The following is a 21,085-nucleotide window of genomic DNA, read 5'->3' on the forward strand; positions in this document are numbered from 1 at the left end:
GGGCTTCCGGCAACCCCTGCAGTGATTTTTGGGGAAGGGCTTTAAATAAAAGCCCTTCACTAAAAATCATCCCTGGCTTGTGTAAAAATAAAAATATATTTATTTAGATTATTTTTTTTCTTTTCACCTCTCCGCTGCTGCTGTGTAAATATTCCCCACAAGGAGTCCCCTTGTCACTGAACACTGCCTGCTGAAAGGGCTGGATCTGACTAGCTGAGCGCTCAGCCAATCACAGGCAGCTCTCAGCCATTTAGTGAATGACAGCTGAGTGCTGCCTGTGATTGGTCACAGTACTCAGCCAATCACAGGCAGTGCTTGGCCATTTATTGAATTCAGTGGATACTTTACTCCCCATAGGGATGAAGAAATCCTCTGCCACAGCTGTGACAGCCATGGCAGGGGATTCTTTACTCCCCGTGGGAAGTTCCTTTGTCACTGAACACTGACAGTGCTTTCACAGTGTTCAGTGACAAGGGGATTCCCCGTTGGGGAATATTGACGCGCACCAGGGCCCTATGGTGTACGCATGTCCTACGTTTTGTTTTGTAGGTACGTGCGTTTGCACGCCTGTAAAACACAGACATGTGAACACACCATAGGGAACCAATGGTTCTAACAGGCGCGTGGTTTTCTGCGCACAATTGTACGCACATAAACATGCTCTTGTGAAGGCACCATAAGTGATAAAGGGATTGTCCCAGCAAAGCAAGTTAAGTCTTTTACACTACGGCATAAATAGAGTCAAAATCTAATTTTGTAAGAATTTATTGATAAACTTAGTAATTTCTCCTTTTGCTCAATGTACAGACATTAAAGTTTCGCACTCGGAGGCATCTTTTTATTTATTTGCACGTAAACAGACCTTGAATGGAACAAAATTCTCCCTTTATGTCTCTGTCGTACGAGGTCACAGAGCAGAAAACAACACAAGTCTCTTACAAAAACAGAACATACGCTTACAGATATTCCATGTGTCTTATAAATGAAGCCTGAAAAAAGTACAAAACAAAACCCACTTTAAAGCTGTAGAGTGTAACGAAATAAAATCTGGTTAAAAAAAAACAAAACAAAAAAGTGCATTGTAAAAACTTTCGAAGGAGGTAAAATGATGCAGTGGAATTCTGGATGATGTTCCATACTTTCCAGTCCGGTCACAGGTTGTTGTCAGGGAAACGTTGACACATTTCATGTTTGGCGAGATCCTTTCACGGAGAGAAAGGGCTCGATTCACATATATCACAGGGATGAGCTGACGGCAGAAACCTTCGTCTGGCAAAGATGGTTTTTCATGGTGTATATAGCAGCAGCGTTATCTGCCCTCATCTGCATCAACTATCGATTCTTGTTCTTCTTAGAATTTCCCTGCAATCACACATTTTAAGAATTGAATTAGCTTATTTTTTCAAGGGCCACTCCAGTGAAAATTCATTTTTCCACCCCTCACTCAATTGCAATATACATAGCAGACATCCACAGTGTGACAGGCAATCACTTCCATGCAGTGCAGCCTCCTGTCCAAACCGTCTCAGACAACATCATGTCGAGGTTTCACCCTGCCTCCTCTTTTACTATTCTATGCCATCAATCCCAAGATTGCACAGCATTACATAGCCAGATAGAGCCTGTACCATCTCTGCCTGCTGGGAGGATAGTGCCATTATCATCTGTAGTGTACATTCACCTAAATAAGCTACCGACCATAAATAGACAGGAGGGTGAGCTGTGAGCTATTCCGTGAGACAGGCGCCTCTAACCATCAGCAGTAAATGTGATAGGAGTGTCCGTATTTCCCTCTAAAGAGCCTGGGTGGTAGGGTCAGTCATACAGGAATGATGCTGTCTGAAAAAAACTGACTAATTAGAGAGCACATAAAGCCAAGAAAATGTGAGCTGGTCAGAATGAGAATCACGTGGCCATCTGAGGAGACCTCCTCCAGGATTTTCAGATAGAAATTAATCAATAGTCAAGGTAATACTATTTTTGTCATATATATCTACTGGGGGCTAGCTACATAATAAAGGGGGGGGGGGGGAAATCACAGTAGGGGCTCATTTAGCTTAAAATGTGGCTAAATGTATAATTTTTAATAATAAAAACATTAAATATTGCTAGTCAATTTTTTAATAGAAGAGCTTGTAGGTCATACACTGAATGGCCCCTTAGTAGAGACACCAGACCTTTCACAATTGGAGCTTCCCTGCATGCGAATTAGACCCGTGACCTCGGAGTTCTGCATAAACTCAAGTGTAGTGAGTTCTCTGTGGATCAGTCTCATAGTTATTCCACATCAGGATGAAAAAACCCAGAGATCTCAGTGGCTTCCAATGACAAGCCGAGGTAGGGGGTTTTCTTGTGCAACGTGTGGAGAGTTCAGTGGAAATGGTGTGATCGAGAAAAAACATCCACCCTAGGGGATCCTGTGGACATTAAAAATAACTAAAGAGGTCATAGGAGGATGTCAAGAATCGTTCTGATGAACAGGCAGTGCACAGACAAGCAAATTACAAGGAATACAACAGTGGGGCTCCAACAGACGTGTCTGAATGCACAACTTGTTGTTCATGGATGGGGTATAACGGGAGACGATCAGTTTGCGTGCCATTGCTGTCCTAGACCTCTGACATTCGAGTTGAAGCTGCAGAGAATGTTGACTGCAGCTTGTTTGCCAAGTGCTTTTCTCATTTATTTCCTATATTAGGTAGGCATTTTCAAGCCCCCACAGGCCATTCACCATCCAATGGTCTCCTCACGTACCTTACTAGCCATCTTCAATGTATCTATTTCTTCCCGTTGCTTTGTTAACGTTTCGTTCATAACGCAGAGGTGATCGCTCATCATGCTCAGCTGATCCTCATAACTTCTCTTTGTTGTAATCAACTCATCCTACAAAGAAGAAAACCTGTTACCATAGTAGATCAGTAGGTGCCATTGTACAGATTCTGTAACATTAAAAGGGATTGTCTCACTCCATGTCATAGAGGAGGATTCTATGTCTGGGATCTTCCTTATCCCTTTAATAGCCCTAGCGCAGCAAAATCATGACGCTTGGTCCTGGGCTTTAATCCCGGACGATAGCAGAAGTATGGTTTGGGATTAAAGCTCTTGCAATCAAGGAGGAGCTGATCAGGGCCTTGGCTGTCAGACAGTTGAGGACCTGGAGGAGAAGGGAGAAGTGTTTTTTAACAGCTTCTGCCTTCTTTCCAGGCTAAATAGAGCTCAATGAGTGCTATGTACTAAAGAGAGAAAGCGGAAGTGTTACATCTGCCATGCGACCCAGCAATCACGTGACTGCCAGGTGCCCCCCTATCACAGCAGAGCTGCAGAGTCCTAGCAGACTCCGATCAGTTTTGTTAGTGGCTGATGTCACTACAGGGGGAGGTTTTCCATTGTAGCTGGAGCTTCCATAGGAGCCCCACTTACAGGAGAAAAGTGTGAAAAAAAACCAAAAACACAACAACACGTCCATAACCCCCAGAGGTGTTACATGATGTCAGGACGGACATGGATGTTTAAAAAAATTGAAATAATAAAATCTATAAATAAATGAAGATAACCGACTGCCACGTTGCCTTCACTTTGTAACATTAAAGAATATTTCCCACCTACACCCTGGTTGGAATATTACAGCGATAGCACCATACCTGTATGAAGTGTCACTACTAGGAGGGGGTTTCTGTGAGTCATATCCTTCAAAGTGTCAGCTACATTTCTGGTTAGACGTTATGGTTTATTGTCATCTAGCAGTATACGGCTGTCCAATGAGCGCAGGATTTTTGTAATCATTTTTGTTTTCTTTTTCTCCTATTTTCGTGTAAGTCTTACACGAGAACGGAACATGTAATGTGCAGGGTCGCCGCACATCGCACTGAAAGCGGATGGGGTGTCTGTGTGCTGTGCGACGCGAGCTGTGCTCAAGGATCTCTGGTGCAACTTGTTCTCAGAGTTCTCAAAAAATATTCCAAAAGCAGACTAAGTGTCCATTGCTGCTATTTGCACTCAGTTGGAGCTCTAACAATTCAGTTTTCCATGTACATTCTCCTGTGTTTCTGTTGCCCTGCTGTTTGCAATCCAGGTGTAGGGAGTTCTAAGCCATTCTGCCAGTACTGTACTGACGAGCATGTCCTCTTCAACACTGCCTTACACAGCCCTGCTAATCATCTGCAAGGCAACTTCTAACTGCCTTCCCCCTGTTGGATGTAGTAACTAGCAGGATCCCCAGTGTCCCTGTGACTACAAAAGCAAAATGCCTAACAACAGGCAGTGGACTGCAGAGGTGCTGGAAGAGACACCCCTACTGGTAGGCACTTCAAATCTGATCTTTTTTTTGTTTTATCACTGAAAAATTAAGAGAAAATTTGTGAGAAAACATCCATTTAAAAATGGACACAGTTTATGGGACTCAAAAGGCGAGGTAGCGGAGAGTCCAGGGAGGCATCTTTCATACTCACCGAGTGCCTGGTTCCCGTGCTCTGTCCCCATCAATTTGGCGTGCGCCAGTAGCTTGAGTGCCTGCACGAGCATCTCCCATTCATGTCGATGGGAGGTGCGCACGCAGGAAGAGTCAAGCTGCCGGTGTGTACTGACTTTGCTGGGACATAGCCTAGAATGTGGTGCTCGGTGAGCATGAAAGATGCCTCCCTGGACTTCCCGTTTCCCTACTTTTCAGCTCTAACTTAGTTTGTAGGACTCAAAGGTGATGACGGTGTCCCTTTAAAAAGCACTTAATGTGAACTGCACCCAAGATAACAATTCTCAGGGTGCAGCCGACATAAAGTTGTTAGTCGTGAAGGTAATATACTTGCCAGTTGCTTTACTGATAAGATATCAGCTGCGGCCCCCTGTTGTGTCATGTGACCCACGCTGTTCCTAGCCAAATCCTACAGCGTCTTCTTTGTGGACTGACGGTTTTTCCCCCTCTTCATTCCTATGAGAGCCACAACGTGAGTCTTATGGGAATTAATAAAGAAAGTGACTTCCGGTTTGCTCTAAAATTCAGCTTGGAACAGTGCGGGTCACGTGGGCCAACAGCGGACCAGAATGGCTCTCTCATCACTAAAGCGGTCTGGAAGTATATTAAAGGGGTTTTCTCAGCTTTTACTATGGAAGACCTATCCTTAATGAGAGCTGTGCCTGCAGTACCAAACTGGGCCACTGCAAAATGGAAAGTGCTATCCTGTTCCAGCGCTCATTGGTCATTGATAGCAACTTTCCCCAACAACCCCTTTAACTGTCCTAGGAGGCATATTGTGTCAACTGCACCCTGAGGAAACAATAAGAAGTTTCCCAAGAGTAGCTCTTTAATGCTTAGACAGGACTAATTAGGAATATACTTTGCAGGATCAAATAGTCTTCTATGGTAAAGAGCAAAAAAAAAAAATCCATTCACATATGTGCACTGCCACCTACTGGTCAAGCAGCAAATCCAAAAATACATTTACAAACTATAAAAAAGGGTTCTCCAGGCAGTGCTTGGCTACACTAGGGTCAGAACCGAAACCACTGCTCCAACCCCCATGTAGTCAACGGCACAGCTTTCATTCAAATCAATAAGACCCAAGCCTGCAATTACAAGTGACTGCCACTAAACAGGAGTCAGAGCAACAACGTCCACTCCGATCAAATTGTATCTCAGCACTAACAGTGGGCACTGCTTGGAAAACCCCTTTAATATCTCAGACTCTGCAATTAAAGCTCCCGTGCCGGAAACTGGTAGCTTCCTTTCTCTCTGGTCTGCTAGTGTTCCGTAGTGGCCAACAGATGTCACCAGACCTAGTAGATAATATTCTAGCTGCCTGAAGCCACCACTAGAGGGAGCTAATTGCGCATGGATATATATTGAACTCAATACCACCACAGTATGCAACTAGCTCTTGCACTCCCTCAAGTGGTGGCTGCAGGGATACAAAATGTTATTAATTCTCTTTGTTTACGGAAGGAATTTGGAGCTCCAAGAGATATAATAACCAAGAAACCAGCACAGAACTTTGAACTTTAAAAAACTGTAAGGGTTAAAAAGCGAACATTTACTTTTAAGACAAAATCAAAACATCACAAACAAATCCAAGTGATGGAAAGTGAAGCGAGGAAGGATGAAGACGAGACATAAAATGCCTTATATCCTTCTTTTAGGCTTTACTGTTATTAAAATGTCCATGCATCTTCCTGACAGTGCACAAATGGCAGACTACATTATTCATGTCCAAAACACGAGACTGGAGCACCGCTGATGGCAATCTGTATTCTTCAACATAAAGGTCATCAAGGAATAAAGCGCGCGGGGAACGAGAGCAGATAAGAAGAGGGGAGAATGGGATGAAAGGCAATAATACACTGAGGAAAAATGAAATGCTATTTAGAAGACATTTCTATAAAGCTATCAGGCCTGATGGAAGAACCAAAAGAGGAAATCAGCAGAGACTTCTAATATTCTTCTCTACGTGGTGACAGAATTAGCATGAGATCAAAAAATATCTGACTTCTACTTATCTGGCGTGGTGGGAAAGTGTCATTACGACGAACAAGGGTAAAACGGCCATTTCTCAGAGGGAAAGGTCCGAAAAAACTTTATTTAACCACTTAAGGACCAAGCACAGTAAATTTACAGCGCGTATATATATATATATATATATATATATATATATATATATATATATATATATATATATATATATATATATATATATATATATATATATATATATATATACATATATACACACACATACATACACACACACACACCACGGGATTAAAGCTCCTGCAAAGAAAGAAGCAGGAGGATCAGATGAGGTTCTCAGTTGTTAGTGACAGCCGAGGACTCAGGAGAAACATTTGACCGCTTCTGCCTTTTCCTTTACAGGCTACAAGGCACTCGATGAGCACCACGTAGTGCGGAGAGAAAGTGGAAATGCTACTTCCGCTATGTGCCCCGGCAATCATTTAACTGCAAGATGCCCCCTGTCACAGCAGAGCTGCAGGGTCCTAGCAGACCCTGATCAGCTCTGCCAGTGACTAGTGTCACTACAGGGGGATGTAACTGGGGCTCCTATGGATGCGGCTCCTGATCATGCCCCAGCTACAGCAGAAAAGTGTGAAATTAAAAAAGGAAAAAAATATATATATTTGCATGTATGTGTGAATGAAATAGAATTTTTCAGCACCAATGGGAAATATTGGGAGATTCTGTTTCAGAATCACCCAAAAATAAGACATGCTGCGAATTTTTGTTTTCGCACTTCCAATGTAAGCAAACAATCACTCACGCAAATTATCCCGTTCAAAGCAATGGGTTCTTACCACATGCGATTTCTGTGCACCTTGCACCTTGAAACGCGTCCATGTAAATACACCCTAATGTGGATATGTGGCAATGGTTTACATATTTCGCTGCTAAGCAATGAGCACCGATGCGGAGGAATGTGCGATTCACTCTCTGCACAGTCTACCATAGGCCCTCCCCTCTCTCCATACAGATACACAGCCTGTGCGATTCATACCCTCTCTTTCTTCCCTACCCATACTGTGTTCTATCAAATCTTGTGATCTGCCCTTCCTGAAGACTCAGATGCTTTCTACAAATCAGATATGCCATTTACAATTCCCCCTGTCCCCACGGTTAGCTACAAAGTCTCATTCATGTGGCAGTATTTTGGATCACTGTTTGTAAGCCAAAGTCAGGAAATTCTCCAAATTACAGAAAAAGTACAAATCTTTCATGTAAGTTTTTGTTTCTGTAGGATCCACTTGGATCTCATTCAGATGGCAGCATTTTGGTTGGTATTTTGCTTTGGTACTGTTGAATCAACAACACTAAAAAGGTACTTTTAACACCGGACGACTGTTGTTCCTGTGTTTTCATAGAAGAGTGATAGTCATTCGGTACATGGAGCAACCATCGCTGAAAATCGTGCATTAGAGCACTTGCTGACTAATCGGCTAAAAAAAGTGAAGAAAGGGGAAGAGCAGAGCAAGCAGACACAGCCATAAGCAGTGTGCTGTCAACTTCAGCAGGGCAGCCACCTATGTGAAGGAGTTCCACAGACTTCACAGCAGCAAAATGGTAGGATATTCTTAAAGGAAACTATTTAGAATGTTGCTTCATGTTGAATGTAGAACGCAAAAGGAACAACAAAAGTTTAGTTCAAAAGGGGTCCATAGCCTTTACATACATACGTATGTTTTAAAAATGCATGAATTAAAAAAAAAAAAGTTGATGTAAATTTTCCATACACAGCCTGCATTTCAAGACCTTGCAGCAAGGACTACAATGCAGCAAAACTGTTCCAACATCACTCACTTACGTGCCTGCTCCGTGTTCCATATTGGTTTCTTCTGACTAGTAATGTCATTGAAAGACGGCTTCATCTGGGTTAATGCTCAGATAAATAATCAATGGCGTTCTCATCTTCCTAACAATGACACTTCCCTGGCAGCGGATCAACAATGGCTCTGATGTCTGAGGTTTAGAACCATGCACAGCGCATTAGCCAGAGGAAATCAGCGGAAGAAAATAAGACGATTCAAATAATTCTTCTCGCTTTTGTGAGCAAACATTGCAAACTGCAGTAAAATCTCATTAGTCTGGCATCCAATACTCCAATTGTGCAACCAATTCCAGAATCTTTGAGAGCAGTACAATCAGGGTGCTTTTACACGGGCCAACTATCAACCGCGCAAAAAAAAAAAAAAGGAATTGCTCAAAAACGAGTGCTTTAAGTGACAGTTGTCCCATGTAGACGTGGGACCAGACAGGGTACTGAGTGAGAAATCACTCACTGGTCGCTGGTCGCTCCCTTTCATATCGCTGAAAGAAAAACAACTTGCGAGCAACTTCTTGGAGTGAACGTAGGCGGGCGGCCGGAGGAGATCTCCGCATGCTTCAGCTCCATTCATTGCCATAGAAAGTTCAGTAGTAAAGGTCAGTGAATAATGGATGGTCACCGCACTCTGAGACAAGTTGTGTTATCACCAGCGTGATAAGTCGCAACGGTGCAAATCACTTTATTTACCTAAAATCATGTTCTTGTGCTGAAGAATACTCCAAAGTGCTGGCCACTATGGCTCCCCCTTCCTCCTAATTTGATGTCCAATGCCTGTTTTCATGAAAAATCTATCCCAGGTAATGGAGAGGAGACTGAGCACAGGAAGTGGAAGAGGGTGATGATCACTCATGCTGCCCACAGAAGTCTATAGAGTGCAGAAGGGAAGGGGGAGGAGGAAAAAAGTCCCACAAGATGCTGCAGCACCTAAGGCCTCCTGTCCACAAGCGATATTTTACTGCGTTACTCGTGGCAATAATTCGCACGCGGGTAACGAAATGAACGCTTTCCATAGGATAACTATGGAAAGAGCAGCCTGATGTACGGTGATTTTCCGTCCGCATATAAAAAAACCCGCGATTTTTTGCGATAAACCTAGCATTATGATAGGTTCATCGTGGAAATTTGGGGTGACAAAGTGCTCTCCAGCGGCAGAAATCCGCGGCGGTATATCGCAATGCCTGTGGACAGCCAGCCCAACTCAAAATTAGGCCATATGTCCACGGGAACGCGCGGATTCCAAGTGCAGAACCCCACAATGTAATTCACCTGTGCCCGCAGCCATGGACATTTTCTCACCTGTCCAGATGCAGTGCGGGTCTTCTCCACCCTGGACGGATCAGCTTTTCTGTTGCACTTCAGAATGTGCGGGCGCCAGCTGGCGTGCTACACACATGTGCAGTGCAGTTTTTTTTTTTTCAAATCTCCTGCTTTCCCGTGGATCTGCGGCACGTCCGCAGTGTCAGCTACGGGTGTCCCACGGATCGGACGGCTGCCATGGACTTGAAAGGAAGCTGTCCGTGTGAAAATTCACAGTAAATGGAACATGCTGCATTTTTTTTCCCTAACGTACGTCAGGAGGAGTGACATCCGCAGGCATTTAATTACCTGCGGATGCCCAATGATGGTTCATGGGCATATTGAACTGCAGATCGTCCACAATTCAATTATGCCCGTGGACATGAGGCCTTACAGATAGAGCCTGCAGAAAGGGAAGACGGCGAGAAATTAAGATGCATGTGATGACAGCTCTGTGGGACATTCCCAAAAACCATCTGTAGTTCCTGCTGGATGAGCTAAACCAGTTTTCCTCAACTGCAGTCCTCAGATAGACATTGCCACGGGTCTTTTTACTATAGGATATCCTGAAAACATGATCTGTTGGCGGTCCCTGAGGACTGGAGTGGAGTTCATTCTCCTGTTCATTATGCATAGGGGATACCTTGAAATGCTGGAACAACCCCTTCAACTGTGGTAAAACCAAGTTCTATGATTTTCCATTATACTTGATGTATCAATTTCAAAATCAATGTTACAATATTACAAAGATTGAGAAATAAGTTTCGAAAAACTCCAACATTTCAGGTGGAAACCAAGGAGATGCCTTTAGAAAAAAAATGTATCTAGTGGCCGTCCCGCATAACCACGATGGCTGCCCTGTACACAGTCATTAAGCCGGGGGCATCAGGACTGCATGCGTATTTACCAATAAGAGTAAAAGTGTCCTTTCGTCTTTCTTGCTCCTGACATTTAGCGGAGTGCAGCTCATACAATGGGGGATATTGGGCCCGCGGGTGGCCTTTGTATTTAAGCGAGTCTTCCCTCTGGACGGTCATTGTGCGAGATCAATGGACGAGTGCGAGGACTGACTTGCCAGCTGGCCGCCCTTACCTGCAATCTGCTGATGCTCAGACTGGCTGATTTGGTTTCTTCTGTTAGGCTCTGATTGGATTTCTCTGCCAATGCTAATCTCTTAGCGAGAGCGCGGCACTGAAAATGTAAGCACATAAATGATAACAAGGTAATACTCGCAAGGCTGTAATTAATCTCATGCCTAACCAAAATGGACTGTCACAGTACCTCGCGGCAGGAGGGGATAGAAACTCAAGCTGTGTGCGGTTCCATCACTATAAAGAGAACTGCCGTCACAATGAATGTAATGACTACCCCAAAAGCCCTCGTTTGCCTCCTGGTAAGAGTGTTTTATCGTGCAGTTAGCAGCGATGGCGTACCTATCCACCAGCTGTTGTAGCAGAGCCGAATTTATCATTTCCCTTTATAGAAGTGCGCTTTTTATGTCCTGTACGACTAACTGACTTGCCGCCCTTAATGATACCACGATGTGATGGGGCAAGAGACTCCGTTCTGAGACTAAATGCCCCTTCACGTTGGCAGAGGATTCGGAATGAATCCTGTGCCACTGACTGATGGGCAAAACATTTGTTTACAGGGCGATTGCATCCTTTATGTGGCACCGGTGATCACTGTGGTCGGCAGCACACCTCTCTACGTAAACGAGGGGTGTGCTGCTCACAGCGATCAACCTCTATGGGGAACGGAGACCATTGTCCCCTACACAATCCTAATCTGCCTATGTGAAGGCCAGTTAAACTAGCATCGATCTTGCCGATTGGCACCCATCATCCAGCTTGTGTTGAGCTGTGTAAAAAGACCCCAACACTACAGTAGAGCTAAAAACACTGTTGGGATGTTCCTCAGTTATTCTTCCTGGAATCACATGCAAAAATATAGACTTCTCAAAACGAATCTGCTTCTCTTGACGTGTCCGTTTTAGTAAAAATTGAATTCCCCAAGTTAGAACAACAGAGCATCTTTCAGTACCCTATAATGTACTGTTCCTCTGTTATTCTTCCTGGAAGTGTATGAATAAGTGAAAATTGAGTCATTACCATTCCCTTGGTCAATGGGGCATGCTACTATACAGTCTAGTACAAGGTCAACACGGATTTGACAGTAGGTGCAGGGATAAACGCCAGTGACAAGGGAGATAATAATGTCCAGTTGTCAACTTTGCACATATTTTCAGGAGGCATAATGGAGGAGTATCAGAACACCAAGATGTATGAAAAGATGCTCCAGAATTGTTCTCCTATGGGGAAAGCAAGTATTTAAGAAAATAAACATGTCAGGAGGGTTGACAGGTCATCTTTAAGGGGGCTATGTCAAGGAGACAACCCCTGTTCCTATGCGCGGTTAGGGCATATAAACGTCAGAGCAGGGTCCCTTGTTCATATCGTTTATCTACAACTCATGCTGGTGGACTTTGTGCCGTCCTTGTATTACAAGATGGCCATTCATTTGAATTTCCTGTGTAAAGTCTGCTGCTGGGGAGATGCCTGACCAGCTATGATGTCCCTTGGCATAATTAGCTGCTCCATGGAGGTGCTTGGAGCAGGACTTGGGGTGATCAGCTGCTTGCCCCTACATTTTCAAGGTTGTTGTGTTTGATGGCACAGCCTTTTTAAAGGAGTGTTCCCATCTCGGCATATTATACCCTAGCCACAGGATAGGGAATAACTTGCCAATCGTGGGGTCCGACTGTTGGGATCCCCATTGGTCCAGAAAAATTGCCCCTGACGTGTCCCGAAATGGTCTCAGGGGTGGTTGCACATGCATGCCACCACAACATTCACTTCAATAGGACCCCCGAAGGTAGGCAAGTTCAAACACTTAACCTCCAGGAGTCCCACTGAAGTGAATGGAGATTACCAAGCACTTGAACTTGCCTAACTCTGGCAGTTCCCGTGCATGCGTGGCCACCACACAAAATTCAAAGACGGTGGGGGTGCCAGGGGTCTGACTTAAAAAAAAATGTGTGCCTGTGGCTTCAGTACACAATTCAAAAGATTTCTTAAAGGCCGATTGAAAACTTGGGGTGCACAAGCCAGATAAAACTTTTTTCCTACACGTTTCGAGCTATACTTGGCTCTTACTCATAGTAGAGCTCGAAACATGAAGGAAAATAGTTTTTAATTATGCTTTAATAAAGATGTTGGATTCTTTTTTTTTTTTTACTGACGCTGAATTCACACATTTTTTCAAGTCTTTTGCCAAGTCACCTATTTCCTTCTCTGTGCTTTGTGTGAAACTGCAGGGCTAATTACTTCCACGAGGAGACTGAGCTGATGTTTTGCTTTCTTGGACTTTGCTTTCTTGACTGCCACCAATCAGCAAGTCATCCCCTACTCTGTGGGCAACGTGCCAAGATGGTAATACCACTTTATGAGCAACTATGACCTACATACAGGGCTGGCAGGCATCTTAACGGTCCAATATCTAAGCCGCAGCACTTTATGAGTTCACCTGTATCCACAGTTGGTAGTTACTAGAGATGAGCGAGCGTACTCGGAAAAGCACTACTCGCTCGAGTAATGTGCTTTATCCGAGTATCGCTGTGCTCGGGTCTGAAGATTCGGGTGCCGCTGCGGCTGACAGGTGAGTCGCAGCGGGGAGCAGGGGAGAGCGGGCGGGAGAGAGGGAGAGAAAGATCTTACCTCCGTTCCTCCCCGCTCTCCCCTGCAGCTCCCCGCTCCGTGCCAGCACCCGAATCTTCAGGGACGAGCACAGCGATACTCGGATAAAGCAAATTACTCGAGCGAGTAGTGCTTTTCCGAGTACGCTCGCTCATCTCTAGTAGTTCCCCATCATGCAATATACAATTCTTCAGTATATTAGCAGCAAGTGGCATTACCTAGATGGGGAACAGGCTCTTGAGAAGAGTTAATAACATGCTGATTTCCTTAAGAAATAATGAGAAATGCTTCCAAATCTCCTTCCAGCTTCCTGCCGAGAGCCATGTCACCATACACAAGAGTATTTCATCAGCTGACAATTACAAGTACCCAGACATACCTCAGCATGGAAATGAACGGACTTGCTGTCTGCCAGCTGGAGCTGAGTTGTGAGTTCTGCTATTCTCGTCATGTAATGATTTTTTATCAGACCTTCCCTTGAGTCGTGATCTGGAACCTGTTCAGGACAATAAAAGGGATTATTTTTAGAATGACCGGTCCGCCTCAGTGCTGATCAACATCTGAACTGTCATTCAAACTTCTCGCTGGCGTTATCTAAATCAGACCCTGACCTGGGCGGCTAGCGCTCTGATAATGACTGCGGCACGGAGAGACAAAATGTGCCTAAGTATCTAGGAAAGAAGCGTGTCCTTCCTGTTTAAGACACACATTAATCTCACTGAGTGCGCAGAGGAGGCTGCAGCCAACAAAAGTTCTACAGGAAACAAGCGAACACGATTTCTAGACGGGGCCAATTCCTACAGTTTGTGGAGGAGTCAATGACACTGATGAATATTCTTGCCGTTCTGGCGAGCGCAGTCCTGTTAGAGACATTTTTTGGCCGATACTGGTCCTGTGTAAAGCCACTCTAAACAGGCATATAGGCTACTTGTGCCAACGACCACTGACCATCAATGAGCACGTTGGTCAGTGCTTGTTCTTTTCGTGTAGATAGGCAGATTATCTGCTCTACCAGGACAACCGATGGTTAGCGTCATCACTCATCCCCATAAGGTCGTCATTGAGCTGCTGCATGCCTTCCAGTTTTCTCAGCGAGACGTGTAGCCAAGCAGTGAGCATTTTTAGGGCTCATCTATGCAAGCAGTCAGGCCGATCATTTGGTCCCTTTACACTGCTCAATTGTCGGGTGACGTAGCGTTCAGAGGAACCATTGGGCCCGATCGGTTTGAGTAAAAGCACCTTTAGACTGTTTGAAGGAGCCCTGCAAAGACTCCCCTTCACAAATAAAAAAAAAATCTCTATGCAACTCACTGAGTAGCCCTGTGTTTTGGAAAAGTTGGGTAACTAGAGATGAGTGAGCATACTCGCTAAGGACAATTGCTCGATCGAGCATTGTCCTTAGCGAGTATCTCCCCGCTCGGAAGAAAAGGTTCGGCTGCGGGCGCGGGTGACAGGCGAGATGCGGCCATGAGCGGGGGGGGGGGAGCGGGGAGACAGAGGGAGAGAGAGAGATCTCCCCTCCGTTCCTCCCCGCTCCCCCGCCCACCGCCGAATCTTTGCTCCCAAGCAGGCAAGTACTCGCTAAGGGCAATGCTCGATTGAGCAATTGCCCTTAGCGAGTATGCTCGCTCATCTCTAGTAACAACCTATATGATCCCAATCACAGTTCCCATTGGGGTTGTCACCCAACTTAATTCCAGACTCTGAAACAGCAGACTGGTCTTGTTTTTCCACAATAGCAGTTGAAGTACATATATGTATCAGTGCAAAACTAATTTGCCATTTTGGGGTCTGGAAAAGCTTAAGCCCCATTTACAAGCAACGATTATCGCTCAAAATTCACTTAAAAGCCATCGTTTGAGCGATAGTTGTTGCGTGTAAGTGCTCCCATCTTTCACTGTTTGGCTGAACAATGATTTTTAGATGAGCATAAAATCCATTGTTCAGCTGGAGAGCCCTATAGCAGGGACCGCACGCTGTGTTCTCCACGGGGAGCACTGATTACATTGCATTTAGCTTGCAGCCCCCTGGGAGAACAAAAGGAGCTGTATGCAGAGAACAGACCACTTGCTGTTCTCTGCATACAGCTTCAGAGGCTCATTTACATGCAAATTAAGGTAATAAGCTGCTAATGGGCATTAGTGCCTTTAGCAGCTTATGCAAAATGACCGCTTAAACGGTCATTCTCCCCATCTTTTGAATACATTTTGAGCGATCATCTTTGCGTGTCAACGGACCTTTAGAGTACCCCATACATAATTTACATGTTTTGTGCTTTCTAAGTGTTGGAGTTATTTTTGCCGTTAGGGATGTCTTGCTTTCCTTTACACATAAAATTCTGGCTATCTGCAGCTGCCACTATGGGTTGCTTCTTGTACATGACTTCATTATAGGTGTCCATCTCGGGAGTCACACTGGTTTGGGCAGCATGAATCTGATGACAGAATCCCTTTAAATTGACCCTCCCGTTTTTTGGTCCTCATTCTGGGGAGTCCATCACAGTATCAGTGATCTCTGCTGTGAAGACTGTACTTCTATAGCTCGCCCCATGGGCATTCTGAAGTTACTTATGGCTCACAAGTCACATGACCTGCACTCTGCCAATGCTCTGGGCATATTCATCATTGCATTCCATGCATGCTCTGAGTGAGGAAGACACAGACACCAGGAACTGGAGAGAGGTGGAATAAAAGACAAGTCAGACGTAGTAGGGATAGAGCTGACAGTAGACACTGCCCAGTACTACAGTCTTGGTTTCTATATTTTCCGTGCTCCGAGCATGCTCAGATTTCAATGATGAATATGTCCTCCGTGTCCTGCAGTAATGGGAGAGATCTATAACAACTGCCGAAAAGGAAAACTGTTTTTGCTGCCCATGGCAATCAATCACTGTTCGGTTTTCCTTTTCAAGTGTAGGAGGTGCAACGATTATTTGCTAAAGGCAAGAAAGACGTTCTTTTCAGCAGTTGACCAAGTTCTGTGTCCTGCAGTTAAAGGGGTATTCCGGGCACAGACGAACATTCCGAAACCTAATGTACATCATCACTATAAGTCATTTTATAATAGGTCCACTGAACCTGGTCTTGCTACTTTCTTCTATCTAGGTCACGTGACTCTCCGATTGAAAAATCTCTCTACTTCCTATGACACCTTGTCTGCATTTGCTACTTCCTCCCCTGTCCATAGCCTCCAACATCCTGTGAGCAGTGCATGATGGTAGGACAGGAGCGGAAGTATTGCGCTGTATTACTCATGTGCAGTTCAGAGTGCTGGAAGCAGCTTTCTCTGGCAGTCTGAGAGGATGGCTGGTGCTGGGAAGTTGTAGGACCTGTGAACTGTGGGCGGAGCTGCAACACTGGCCAGTACACAAGCTCTATGCATGCTGGGAGTTGTAGGTAACAGTCTACTGCCGTGTTTTTTCGGGAAGTGATGTATATAAACACGGCGGAAGTTTGGCGGCTGTACGGGATGAAGAAGAGGGTCCAGAGCGGCAAATAAAAAGGTCATACCTCCTAGATGTCAGCATTTTCAGAATTTCCATTTTATGCCTGAAAACCCCCTTTAAAAAGAAAGGCTTTATGACAGAATGCTGGTCATGTGATCTGAAGGCCATAAGAAAAGTGTAAAATACATAGTGAAGAGGGGAGGAGGTACAGAACCCTACAATGCCTACTTTTTTTTTCTACAGCACAAAAAGGTATAAGTTATTCTGCACACCAAATATGAGGCAGGGATTGCATGGTATATGGATTTTCTGGAATGAAACACATTATAAACCCCATTTTTCCCCACAGGGTTTGCTTTTATGTTTATTTACACAAAACTTTATCTTTTCCATTTTTTTGGTCCCACAAAGGAAGTTTATTTTTACATTTTTTTAACAACTTGCTGCCATACTATTCACAAGATAATGCCAGGCTCACACGAGTATATTTGACTTACGTGTTACATTGATTTTCACTGTTCCACTCACACTTGTGTATATTCATTGCGCATAATAAGAGTGAAAAAAAAAAAAAAGAAACGGTGTATGTTCCATTTTACCGCATATTACGTGCGATGAAGCCCCATTGCCCTTTATGGGTGCATAGCAATCGCTGTACATATGCAATTACATTGCGGATATGCTGCATTTTTATGTGATGTTGCTAAGAGACAATAGAAGGAAAGTAAAAGGAACCAGGAAGCCGGCGCATGACCGTGTGTGTGAAATACGCTGCCATGCGCAACTCCACACAGTGTTTTACCATACGGTTGTGTGATGGTTTGTGTTTGATGGGGGTCCAACCACTATGCCGAGATGCAAACCCACCCTTCTGCCAAGTGGGGATCCTGAAGTAGTCCCAGCGGTTGCACCCTCACCGATCATGAAGTTATCGCCTATCCTGTGGATAGGGGATAACTTTATATCCTGGCAGAATCCCATTAATGCCCCAACCCCTGCAATTCTACAAAGCTGAACTTGGACCACCATAGACTATTTTGCGGTAATACAGATGTAAAGTCATGCACTGTACCTGCAGATTTTCACTGTTCATGGTTAACATGCCGATCTATGAAGAAAAAAATAAAACGGGTAAATTATAATCAGTGCAGAACAATTTATTAATGTTTTTAAGCCAAACAAATCATGGCCATATTATAACAGACAGAGCAGAGCATATACCATCAGGACACGGAGCAGTCTGGCTGCAAAATCCCTGGTTACACAAATCCCACATGAAGGCTAACTTCACACGGGTGAGCGCAATATCGGGCCATAAAACGTGGTCCAATATGGCAATGGGGGCCTCCTCCCATCACTTCAGGGAAGTAACGAGCCTCCGGCGCGGCTGAAAGGATCAGCAAGCGTTTCCCATTGTTTTCAATGGGTAAACTCACATTGTACTCGTGTGCGCAGTGCACGGTGTGCAATTGTTTTTCTGGCTCCATTGAAAACAATGGGCAAGGCATTCCGAGGAAACGCCCAAAGTGAGGACATGCCGTAATTTCCCCCCCCCCCCCACACCGCAATGTGGGAAACAAAACCCCAAATTTCTCATGTATATGACCCCATTCAAAATAATAGGCCTCATACTCGTGCAAGATTTTCTATCATCTTGGGTGCGAAAGCGGCCCAACATGATAGGTTTAACCCCTTGAGTGGCACGCCCGGAAATTTTCCAGGACGAGCTCCACTGCTCATAGCGACATAGCCCGGAAGATTTCCGGGCTATGTATCCCTATGGGAGCTGCAGAGCACAATGCCACAAGCTGTGACAGTGTGCTCTGCCTGCACAGTCCCACAGTGAACAAAGCAAGGGCTTTGAAAAACCAGCAGAAGATATTGCCGATATGCCGGCAATCTCCTGCTTTGTTTACAGGTTGCCATAGAGACCAACGGCTTGTCAGAAGCAAGCCGATGGTCTCTGTGGCAGGGAGAGCTTGCTGCTTGGCTGTCAGAGGACAGCTAGGTACCAGCTCTTACAGCAGAGATCAGAGAAAACCTCCGATCTCTGCTGTGTTAACCCTTTACATGCTGCAGTCTATGTGACTGCATCATGTAAAGGGCTGTCACTGCAGCATGTAAAGGGCTGTCACCATCGGACCCCCGGAATGTGATCAGTGGGTCCTGATGGGTCCCTGTGGAAGTCCCCTAAAGGGACAAAAAAAAAATTTTTTTTAAATTATAAAAATAAATAATAACACTTCTCCCTTTACTTTGTAAAAAATCAAAAATACAATCACACATGTGGTATCCATGCGTCGTAATGACCCAGAGAAGGAAGTTAATACATTATTTAACCCCTTAATGACATGGCCCCTTTTTTTCTTTTTTCCCCCATTTCTTTTTTTCCTCCCCCCTGTTTAAAAAGTCACAACTTGTCCCGCAAAAAACAAGCCCTTATATGGCCATGTCAATGGAAAAATGAAAAAGTTATGGCTCTTGAGACGCAACTGCAAAATTAGTTGAAATTCAATGATTAGACCATTTTAAAAAACCTGCCCTGGTGGGCACGACAGGGTGGTAGGAAACCCGCCACTCAAGGGGTTAATAGGGTCATCCAAGATTGGGAGGGGGGGGGCACCTTTTTTTGCCAGAACAGGCGCCACCCGTGGGTCGTGTCTGTTATCATGACTTATTCCTAGTGAATAGGGATGAGCTGCAATACCAAATACCACCAATGAAAAAAAGAGTGGCGCCATAACAGGAAAGTAGTAAACGTTTTTCTAATCCTAGGCAACCCGTTTACAGACTCAGACTGGGCTATATACAATTATGATCTGTGTTGATTCAAGGATTCCCCAAGTCTGCCACTTAACTATGTTCACTACTAGAGGTGGGACCGCGCAGCAAAACCCCTTTCCGCAAAGCACTACATTGAAATCAATGGGCCATCTTTTCATTACAATGGAGTTGTCGAGGTCCTCTGGAGTGAGAGCCACTCTGACTGCTCGTGATCACAGCGCCCCCTTGGGCATTTTTGAGGGAATAATCCGATAACATGCCTTTGAAGGGTTTTAGATTTACATATTTCATATAATAACATTAGATAACGGTGAATAATTTCTTACCAAACTTGTAGTTTTAGTTTCACCGGCGTTGTCAGTCACATGTAACAAGGCATTTTCCTGTGTGGGGTCCGCCAGTTGTCTTTTGTCCATATTCTTCACTAAATCGGCTATCCGTTGGGTCTCCTTCTCTAACTTAATCTTGGACAGCTGCGCCTCCAGCATCCAGTGCTCCTTCTCTTGCTCTAGTTTGCTGATCTTCTCAAGGCTATGCTGAACCTGTGGGCACATCAGCATGATGTAGACCGAGCAGAAGAAAGAAGAAGTCAACCAATCCCCTCCCCAGAAAGTCACAGAAGGGAGACAGGCTGAAAACTGACTCATCTGGCAATTCTCCTATATGTTTGACCGGTGTGACTGTACAAGATGATGCTTGATGTGGGGTCTAACGTGTCCTACAAGGGTGGAGGGCTCTCATTACCATCAGAAAATTATAAGTACAAACTAAGTCACCCTATAACTATATCGGAGAAGGCCCAATCTGCTTCAATTTCCAGGCTGACGCCTGGACAACGGTCACCTTGGCTCACACTAAGGTTGTCCAATTACAATTTCGAAAGCAGATAATTTCTTTTTGGAGGGGGAAGGAGTAGATATTCTCGAACGAACGTGCGCTTGATAAGAACATGAGTACTGGCAGAACACTGTCATTGCAAATACAGATTTGCGTCTGATAGTTCTATTGAAACAACTTAAAAGGCTATGGAAACCTTTGTGGATGAAAAATTACTATACACATTGTACTAAGGCCTTGCAGAGAAAAAAAAATTAACTAAACATTTTTTTGCATTAGTTTTCCTTCTCACGCATTTAGAAAGCCTCATACTTGGTTTGCACTCAGGTTTCTGGCTCTGGCGTGTTCCCAGCACAAGCTCAGCTACCTCTCTCTCCTCTTTCAGAGGCTGTGTAGCATAACCACACCTCCTTAATACTACACAGGTGTCTCTCCATCCTCCCTGAGTAGCTCCTAGTCCCCTTCACCGCCAATAAGAGCAAAAAAAATAAATAAATTCACCCTATTTCTGCTCTGTCCTTCTGATCTCCTCGATTGTCCCCTGGCACTGTCATACAACCCTCAGTATTAGCTCAGTGGAAAGACAGTAACCGCACATTCAGAACAGAAAAGCCGTTTACTCTGACAGAATTTGCTAAGATTTCAGTTGTCCAGTGCTTTGGAAAACAATACAAGCATAGAAATCAAACAATCAGACATTTTTAATT

The 21,085-nt window shown here is 44.6% G+C and overlaps 1 protein-coding gene across 1 annotated transcript in view; it reads right to left on the minus strand.

Annotated features, from left to right (window-relative positions):
• Positions 1-749: 749 nt before the first annotated feature.
• PPP1R21 (protein phosphatase 1 regulatory subunit 21) overlaps positions 750-21,085 on the minus strand; it is an 83,043-nt gene continuing 62,707 nt past the window's right edge. Inside the window, exons 17-22 of the mRNA XM_066595524.1 lie at positions 19,868-20,083; positions 17,830-17,865; positions 13,692-13,808; positions 10,710-10,808; positions 2,755-2,883; positions 750-1,362 (exon numbers count right to left, since the gene is read on the minus strand). Of these exons, the coding sequence (XP_066451621.1) occupies positions 1,333-1,362; positions 2,755-2,883; positions 10,710-10,808; positions 13,692-13,808; positions 17,830-17,865; positions 19,868-20,083 (627 nt within the window). The 3' untranslated portion in view covers positions 750-1,332. The remainder of the gene's footprint in view (positions 1,363-2,754; positions 2,884-10,709; positions 10,809-13,691; positions 13,809-17,829; positions 17,866-19,867; positions 20,084-21,085) is intronic.

Source organism: Eleutherodactylus coqui, chromosome 3 (genome assembly GCF_035609145.1).
Source record: "Eleutherodactylus coqui strain aEleCoq1 chromosome 3, aEleCoq1.hap1, whole genome shotgun sequence".
NCBI lineage: Eukaryota > Metazoa > Chordata > Amphibia > Anura > Eleutherodactylidae > Eleutherodactylus > Eleutherodactylus coqui.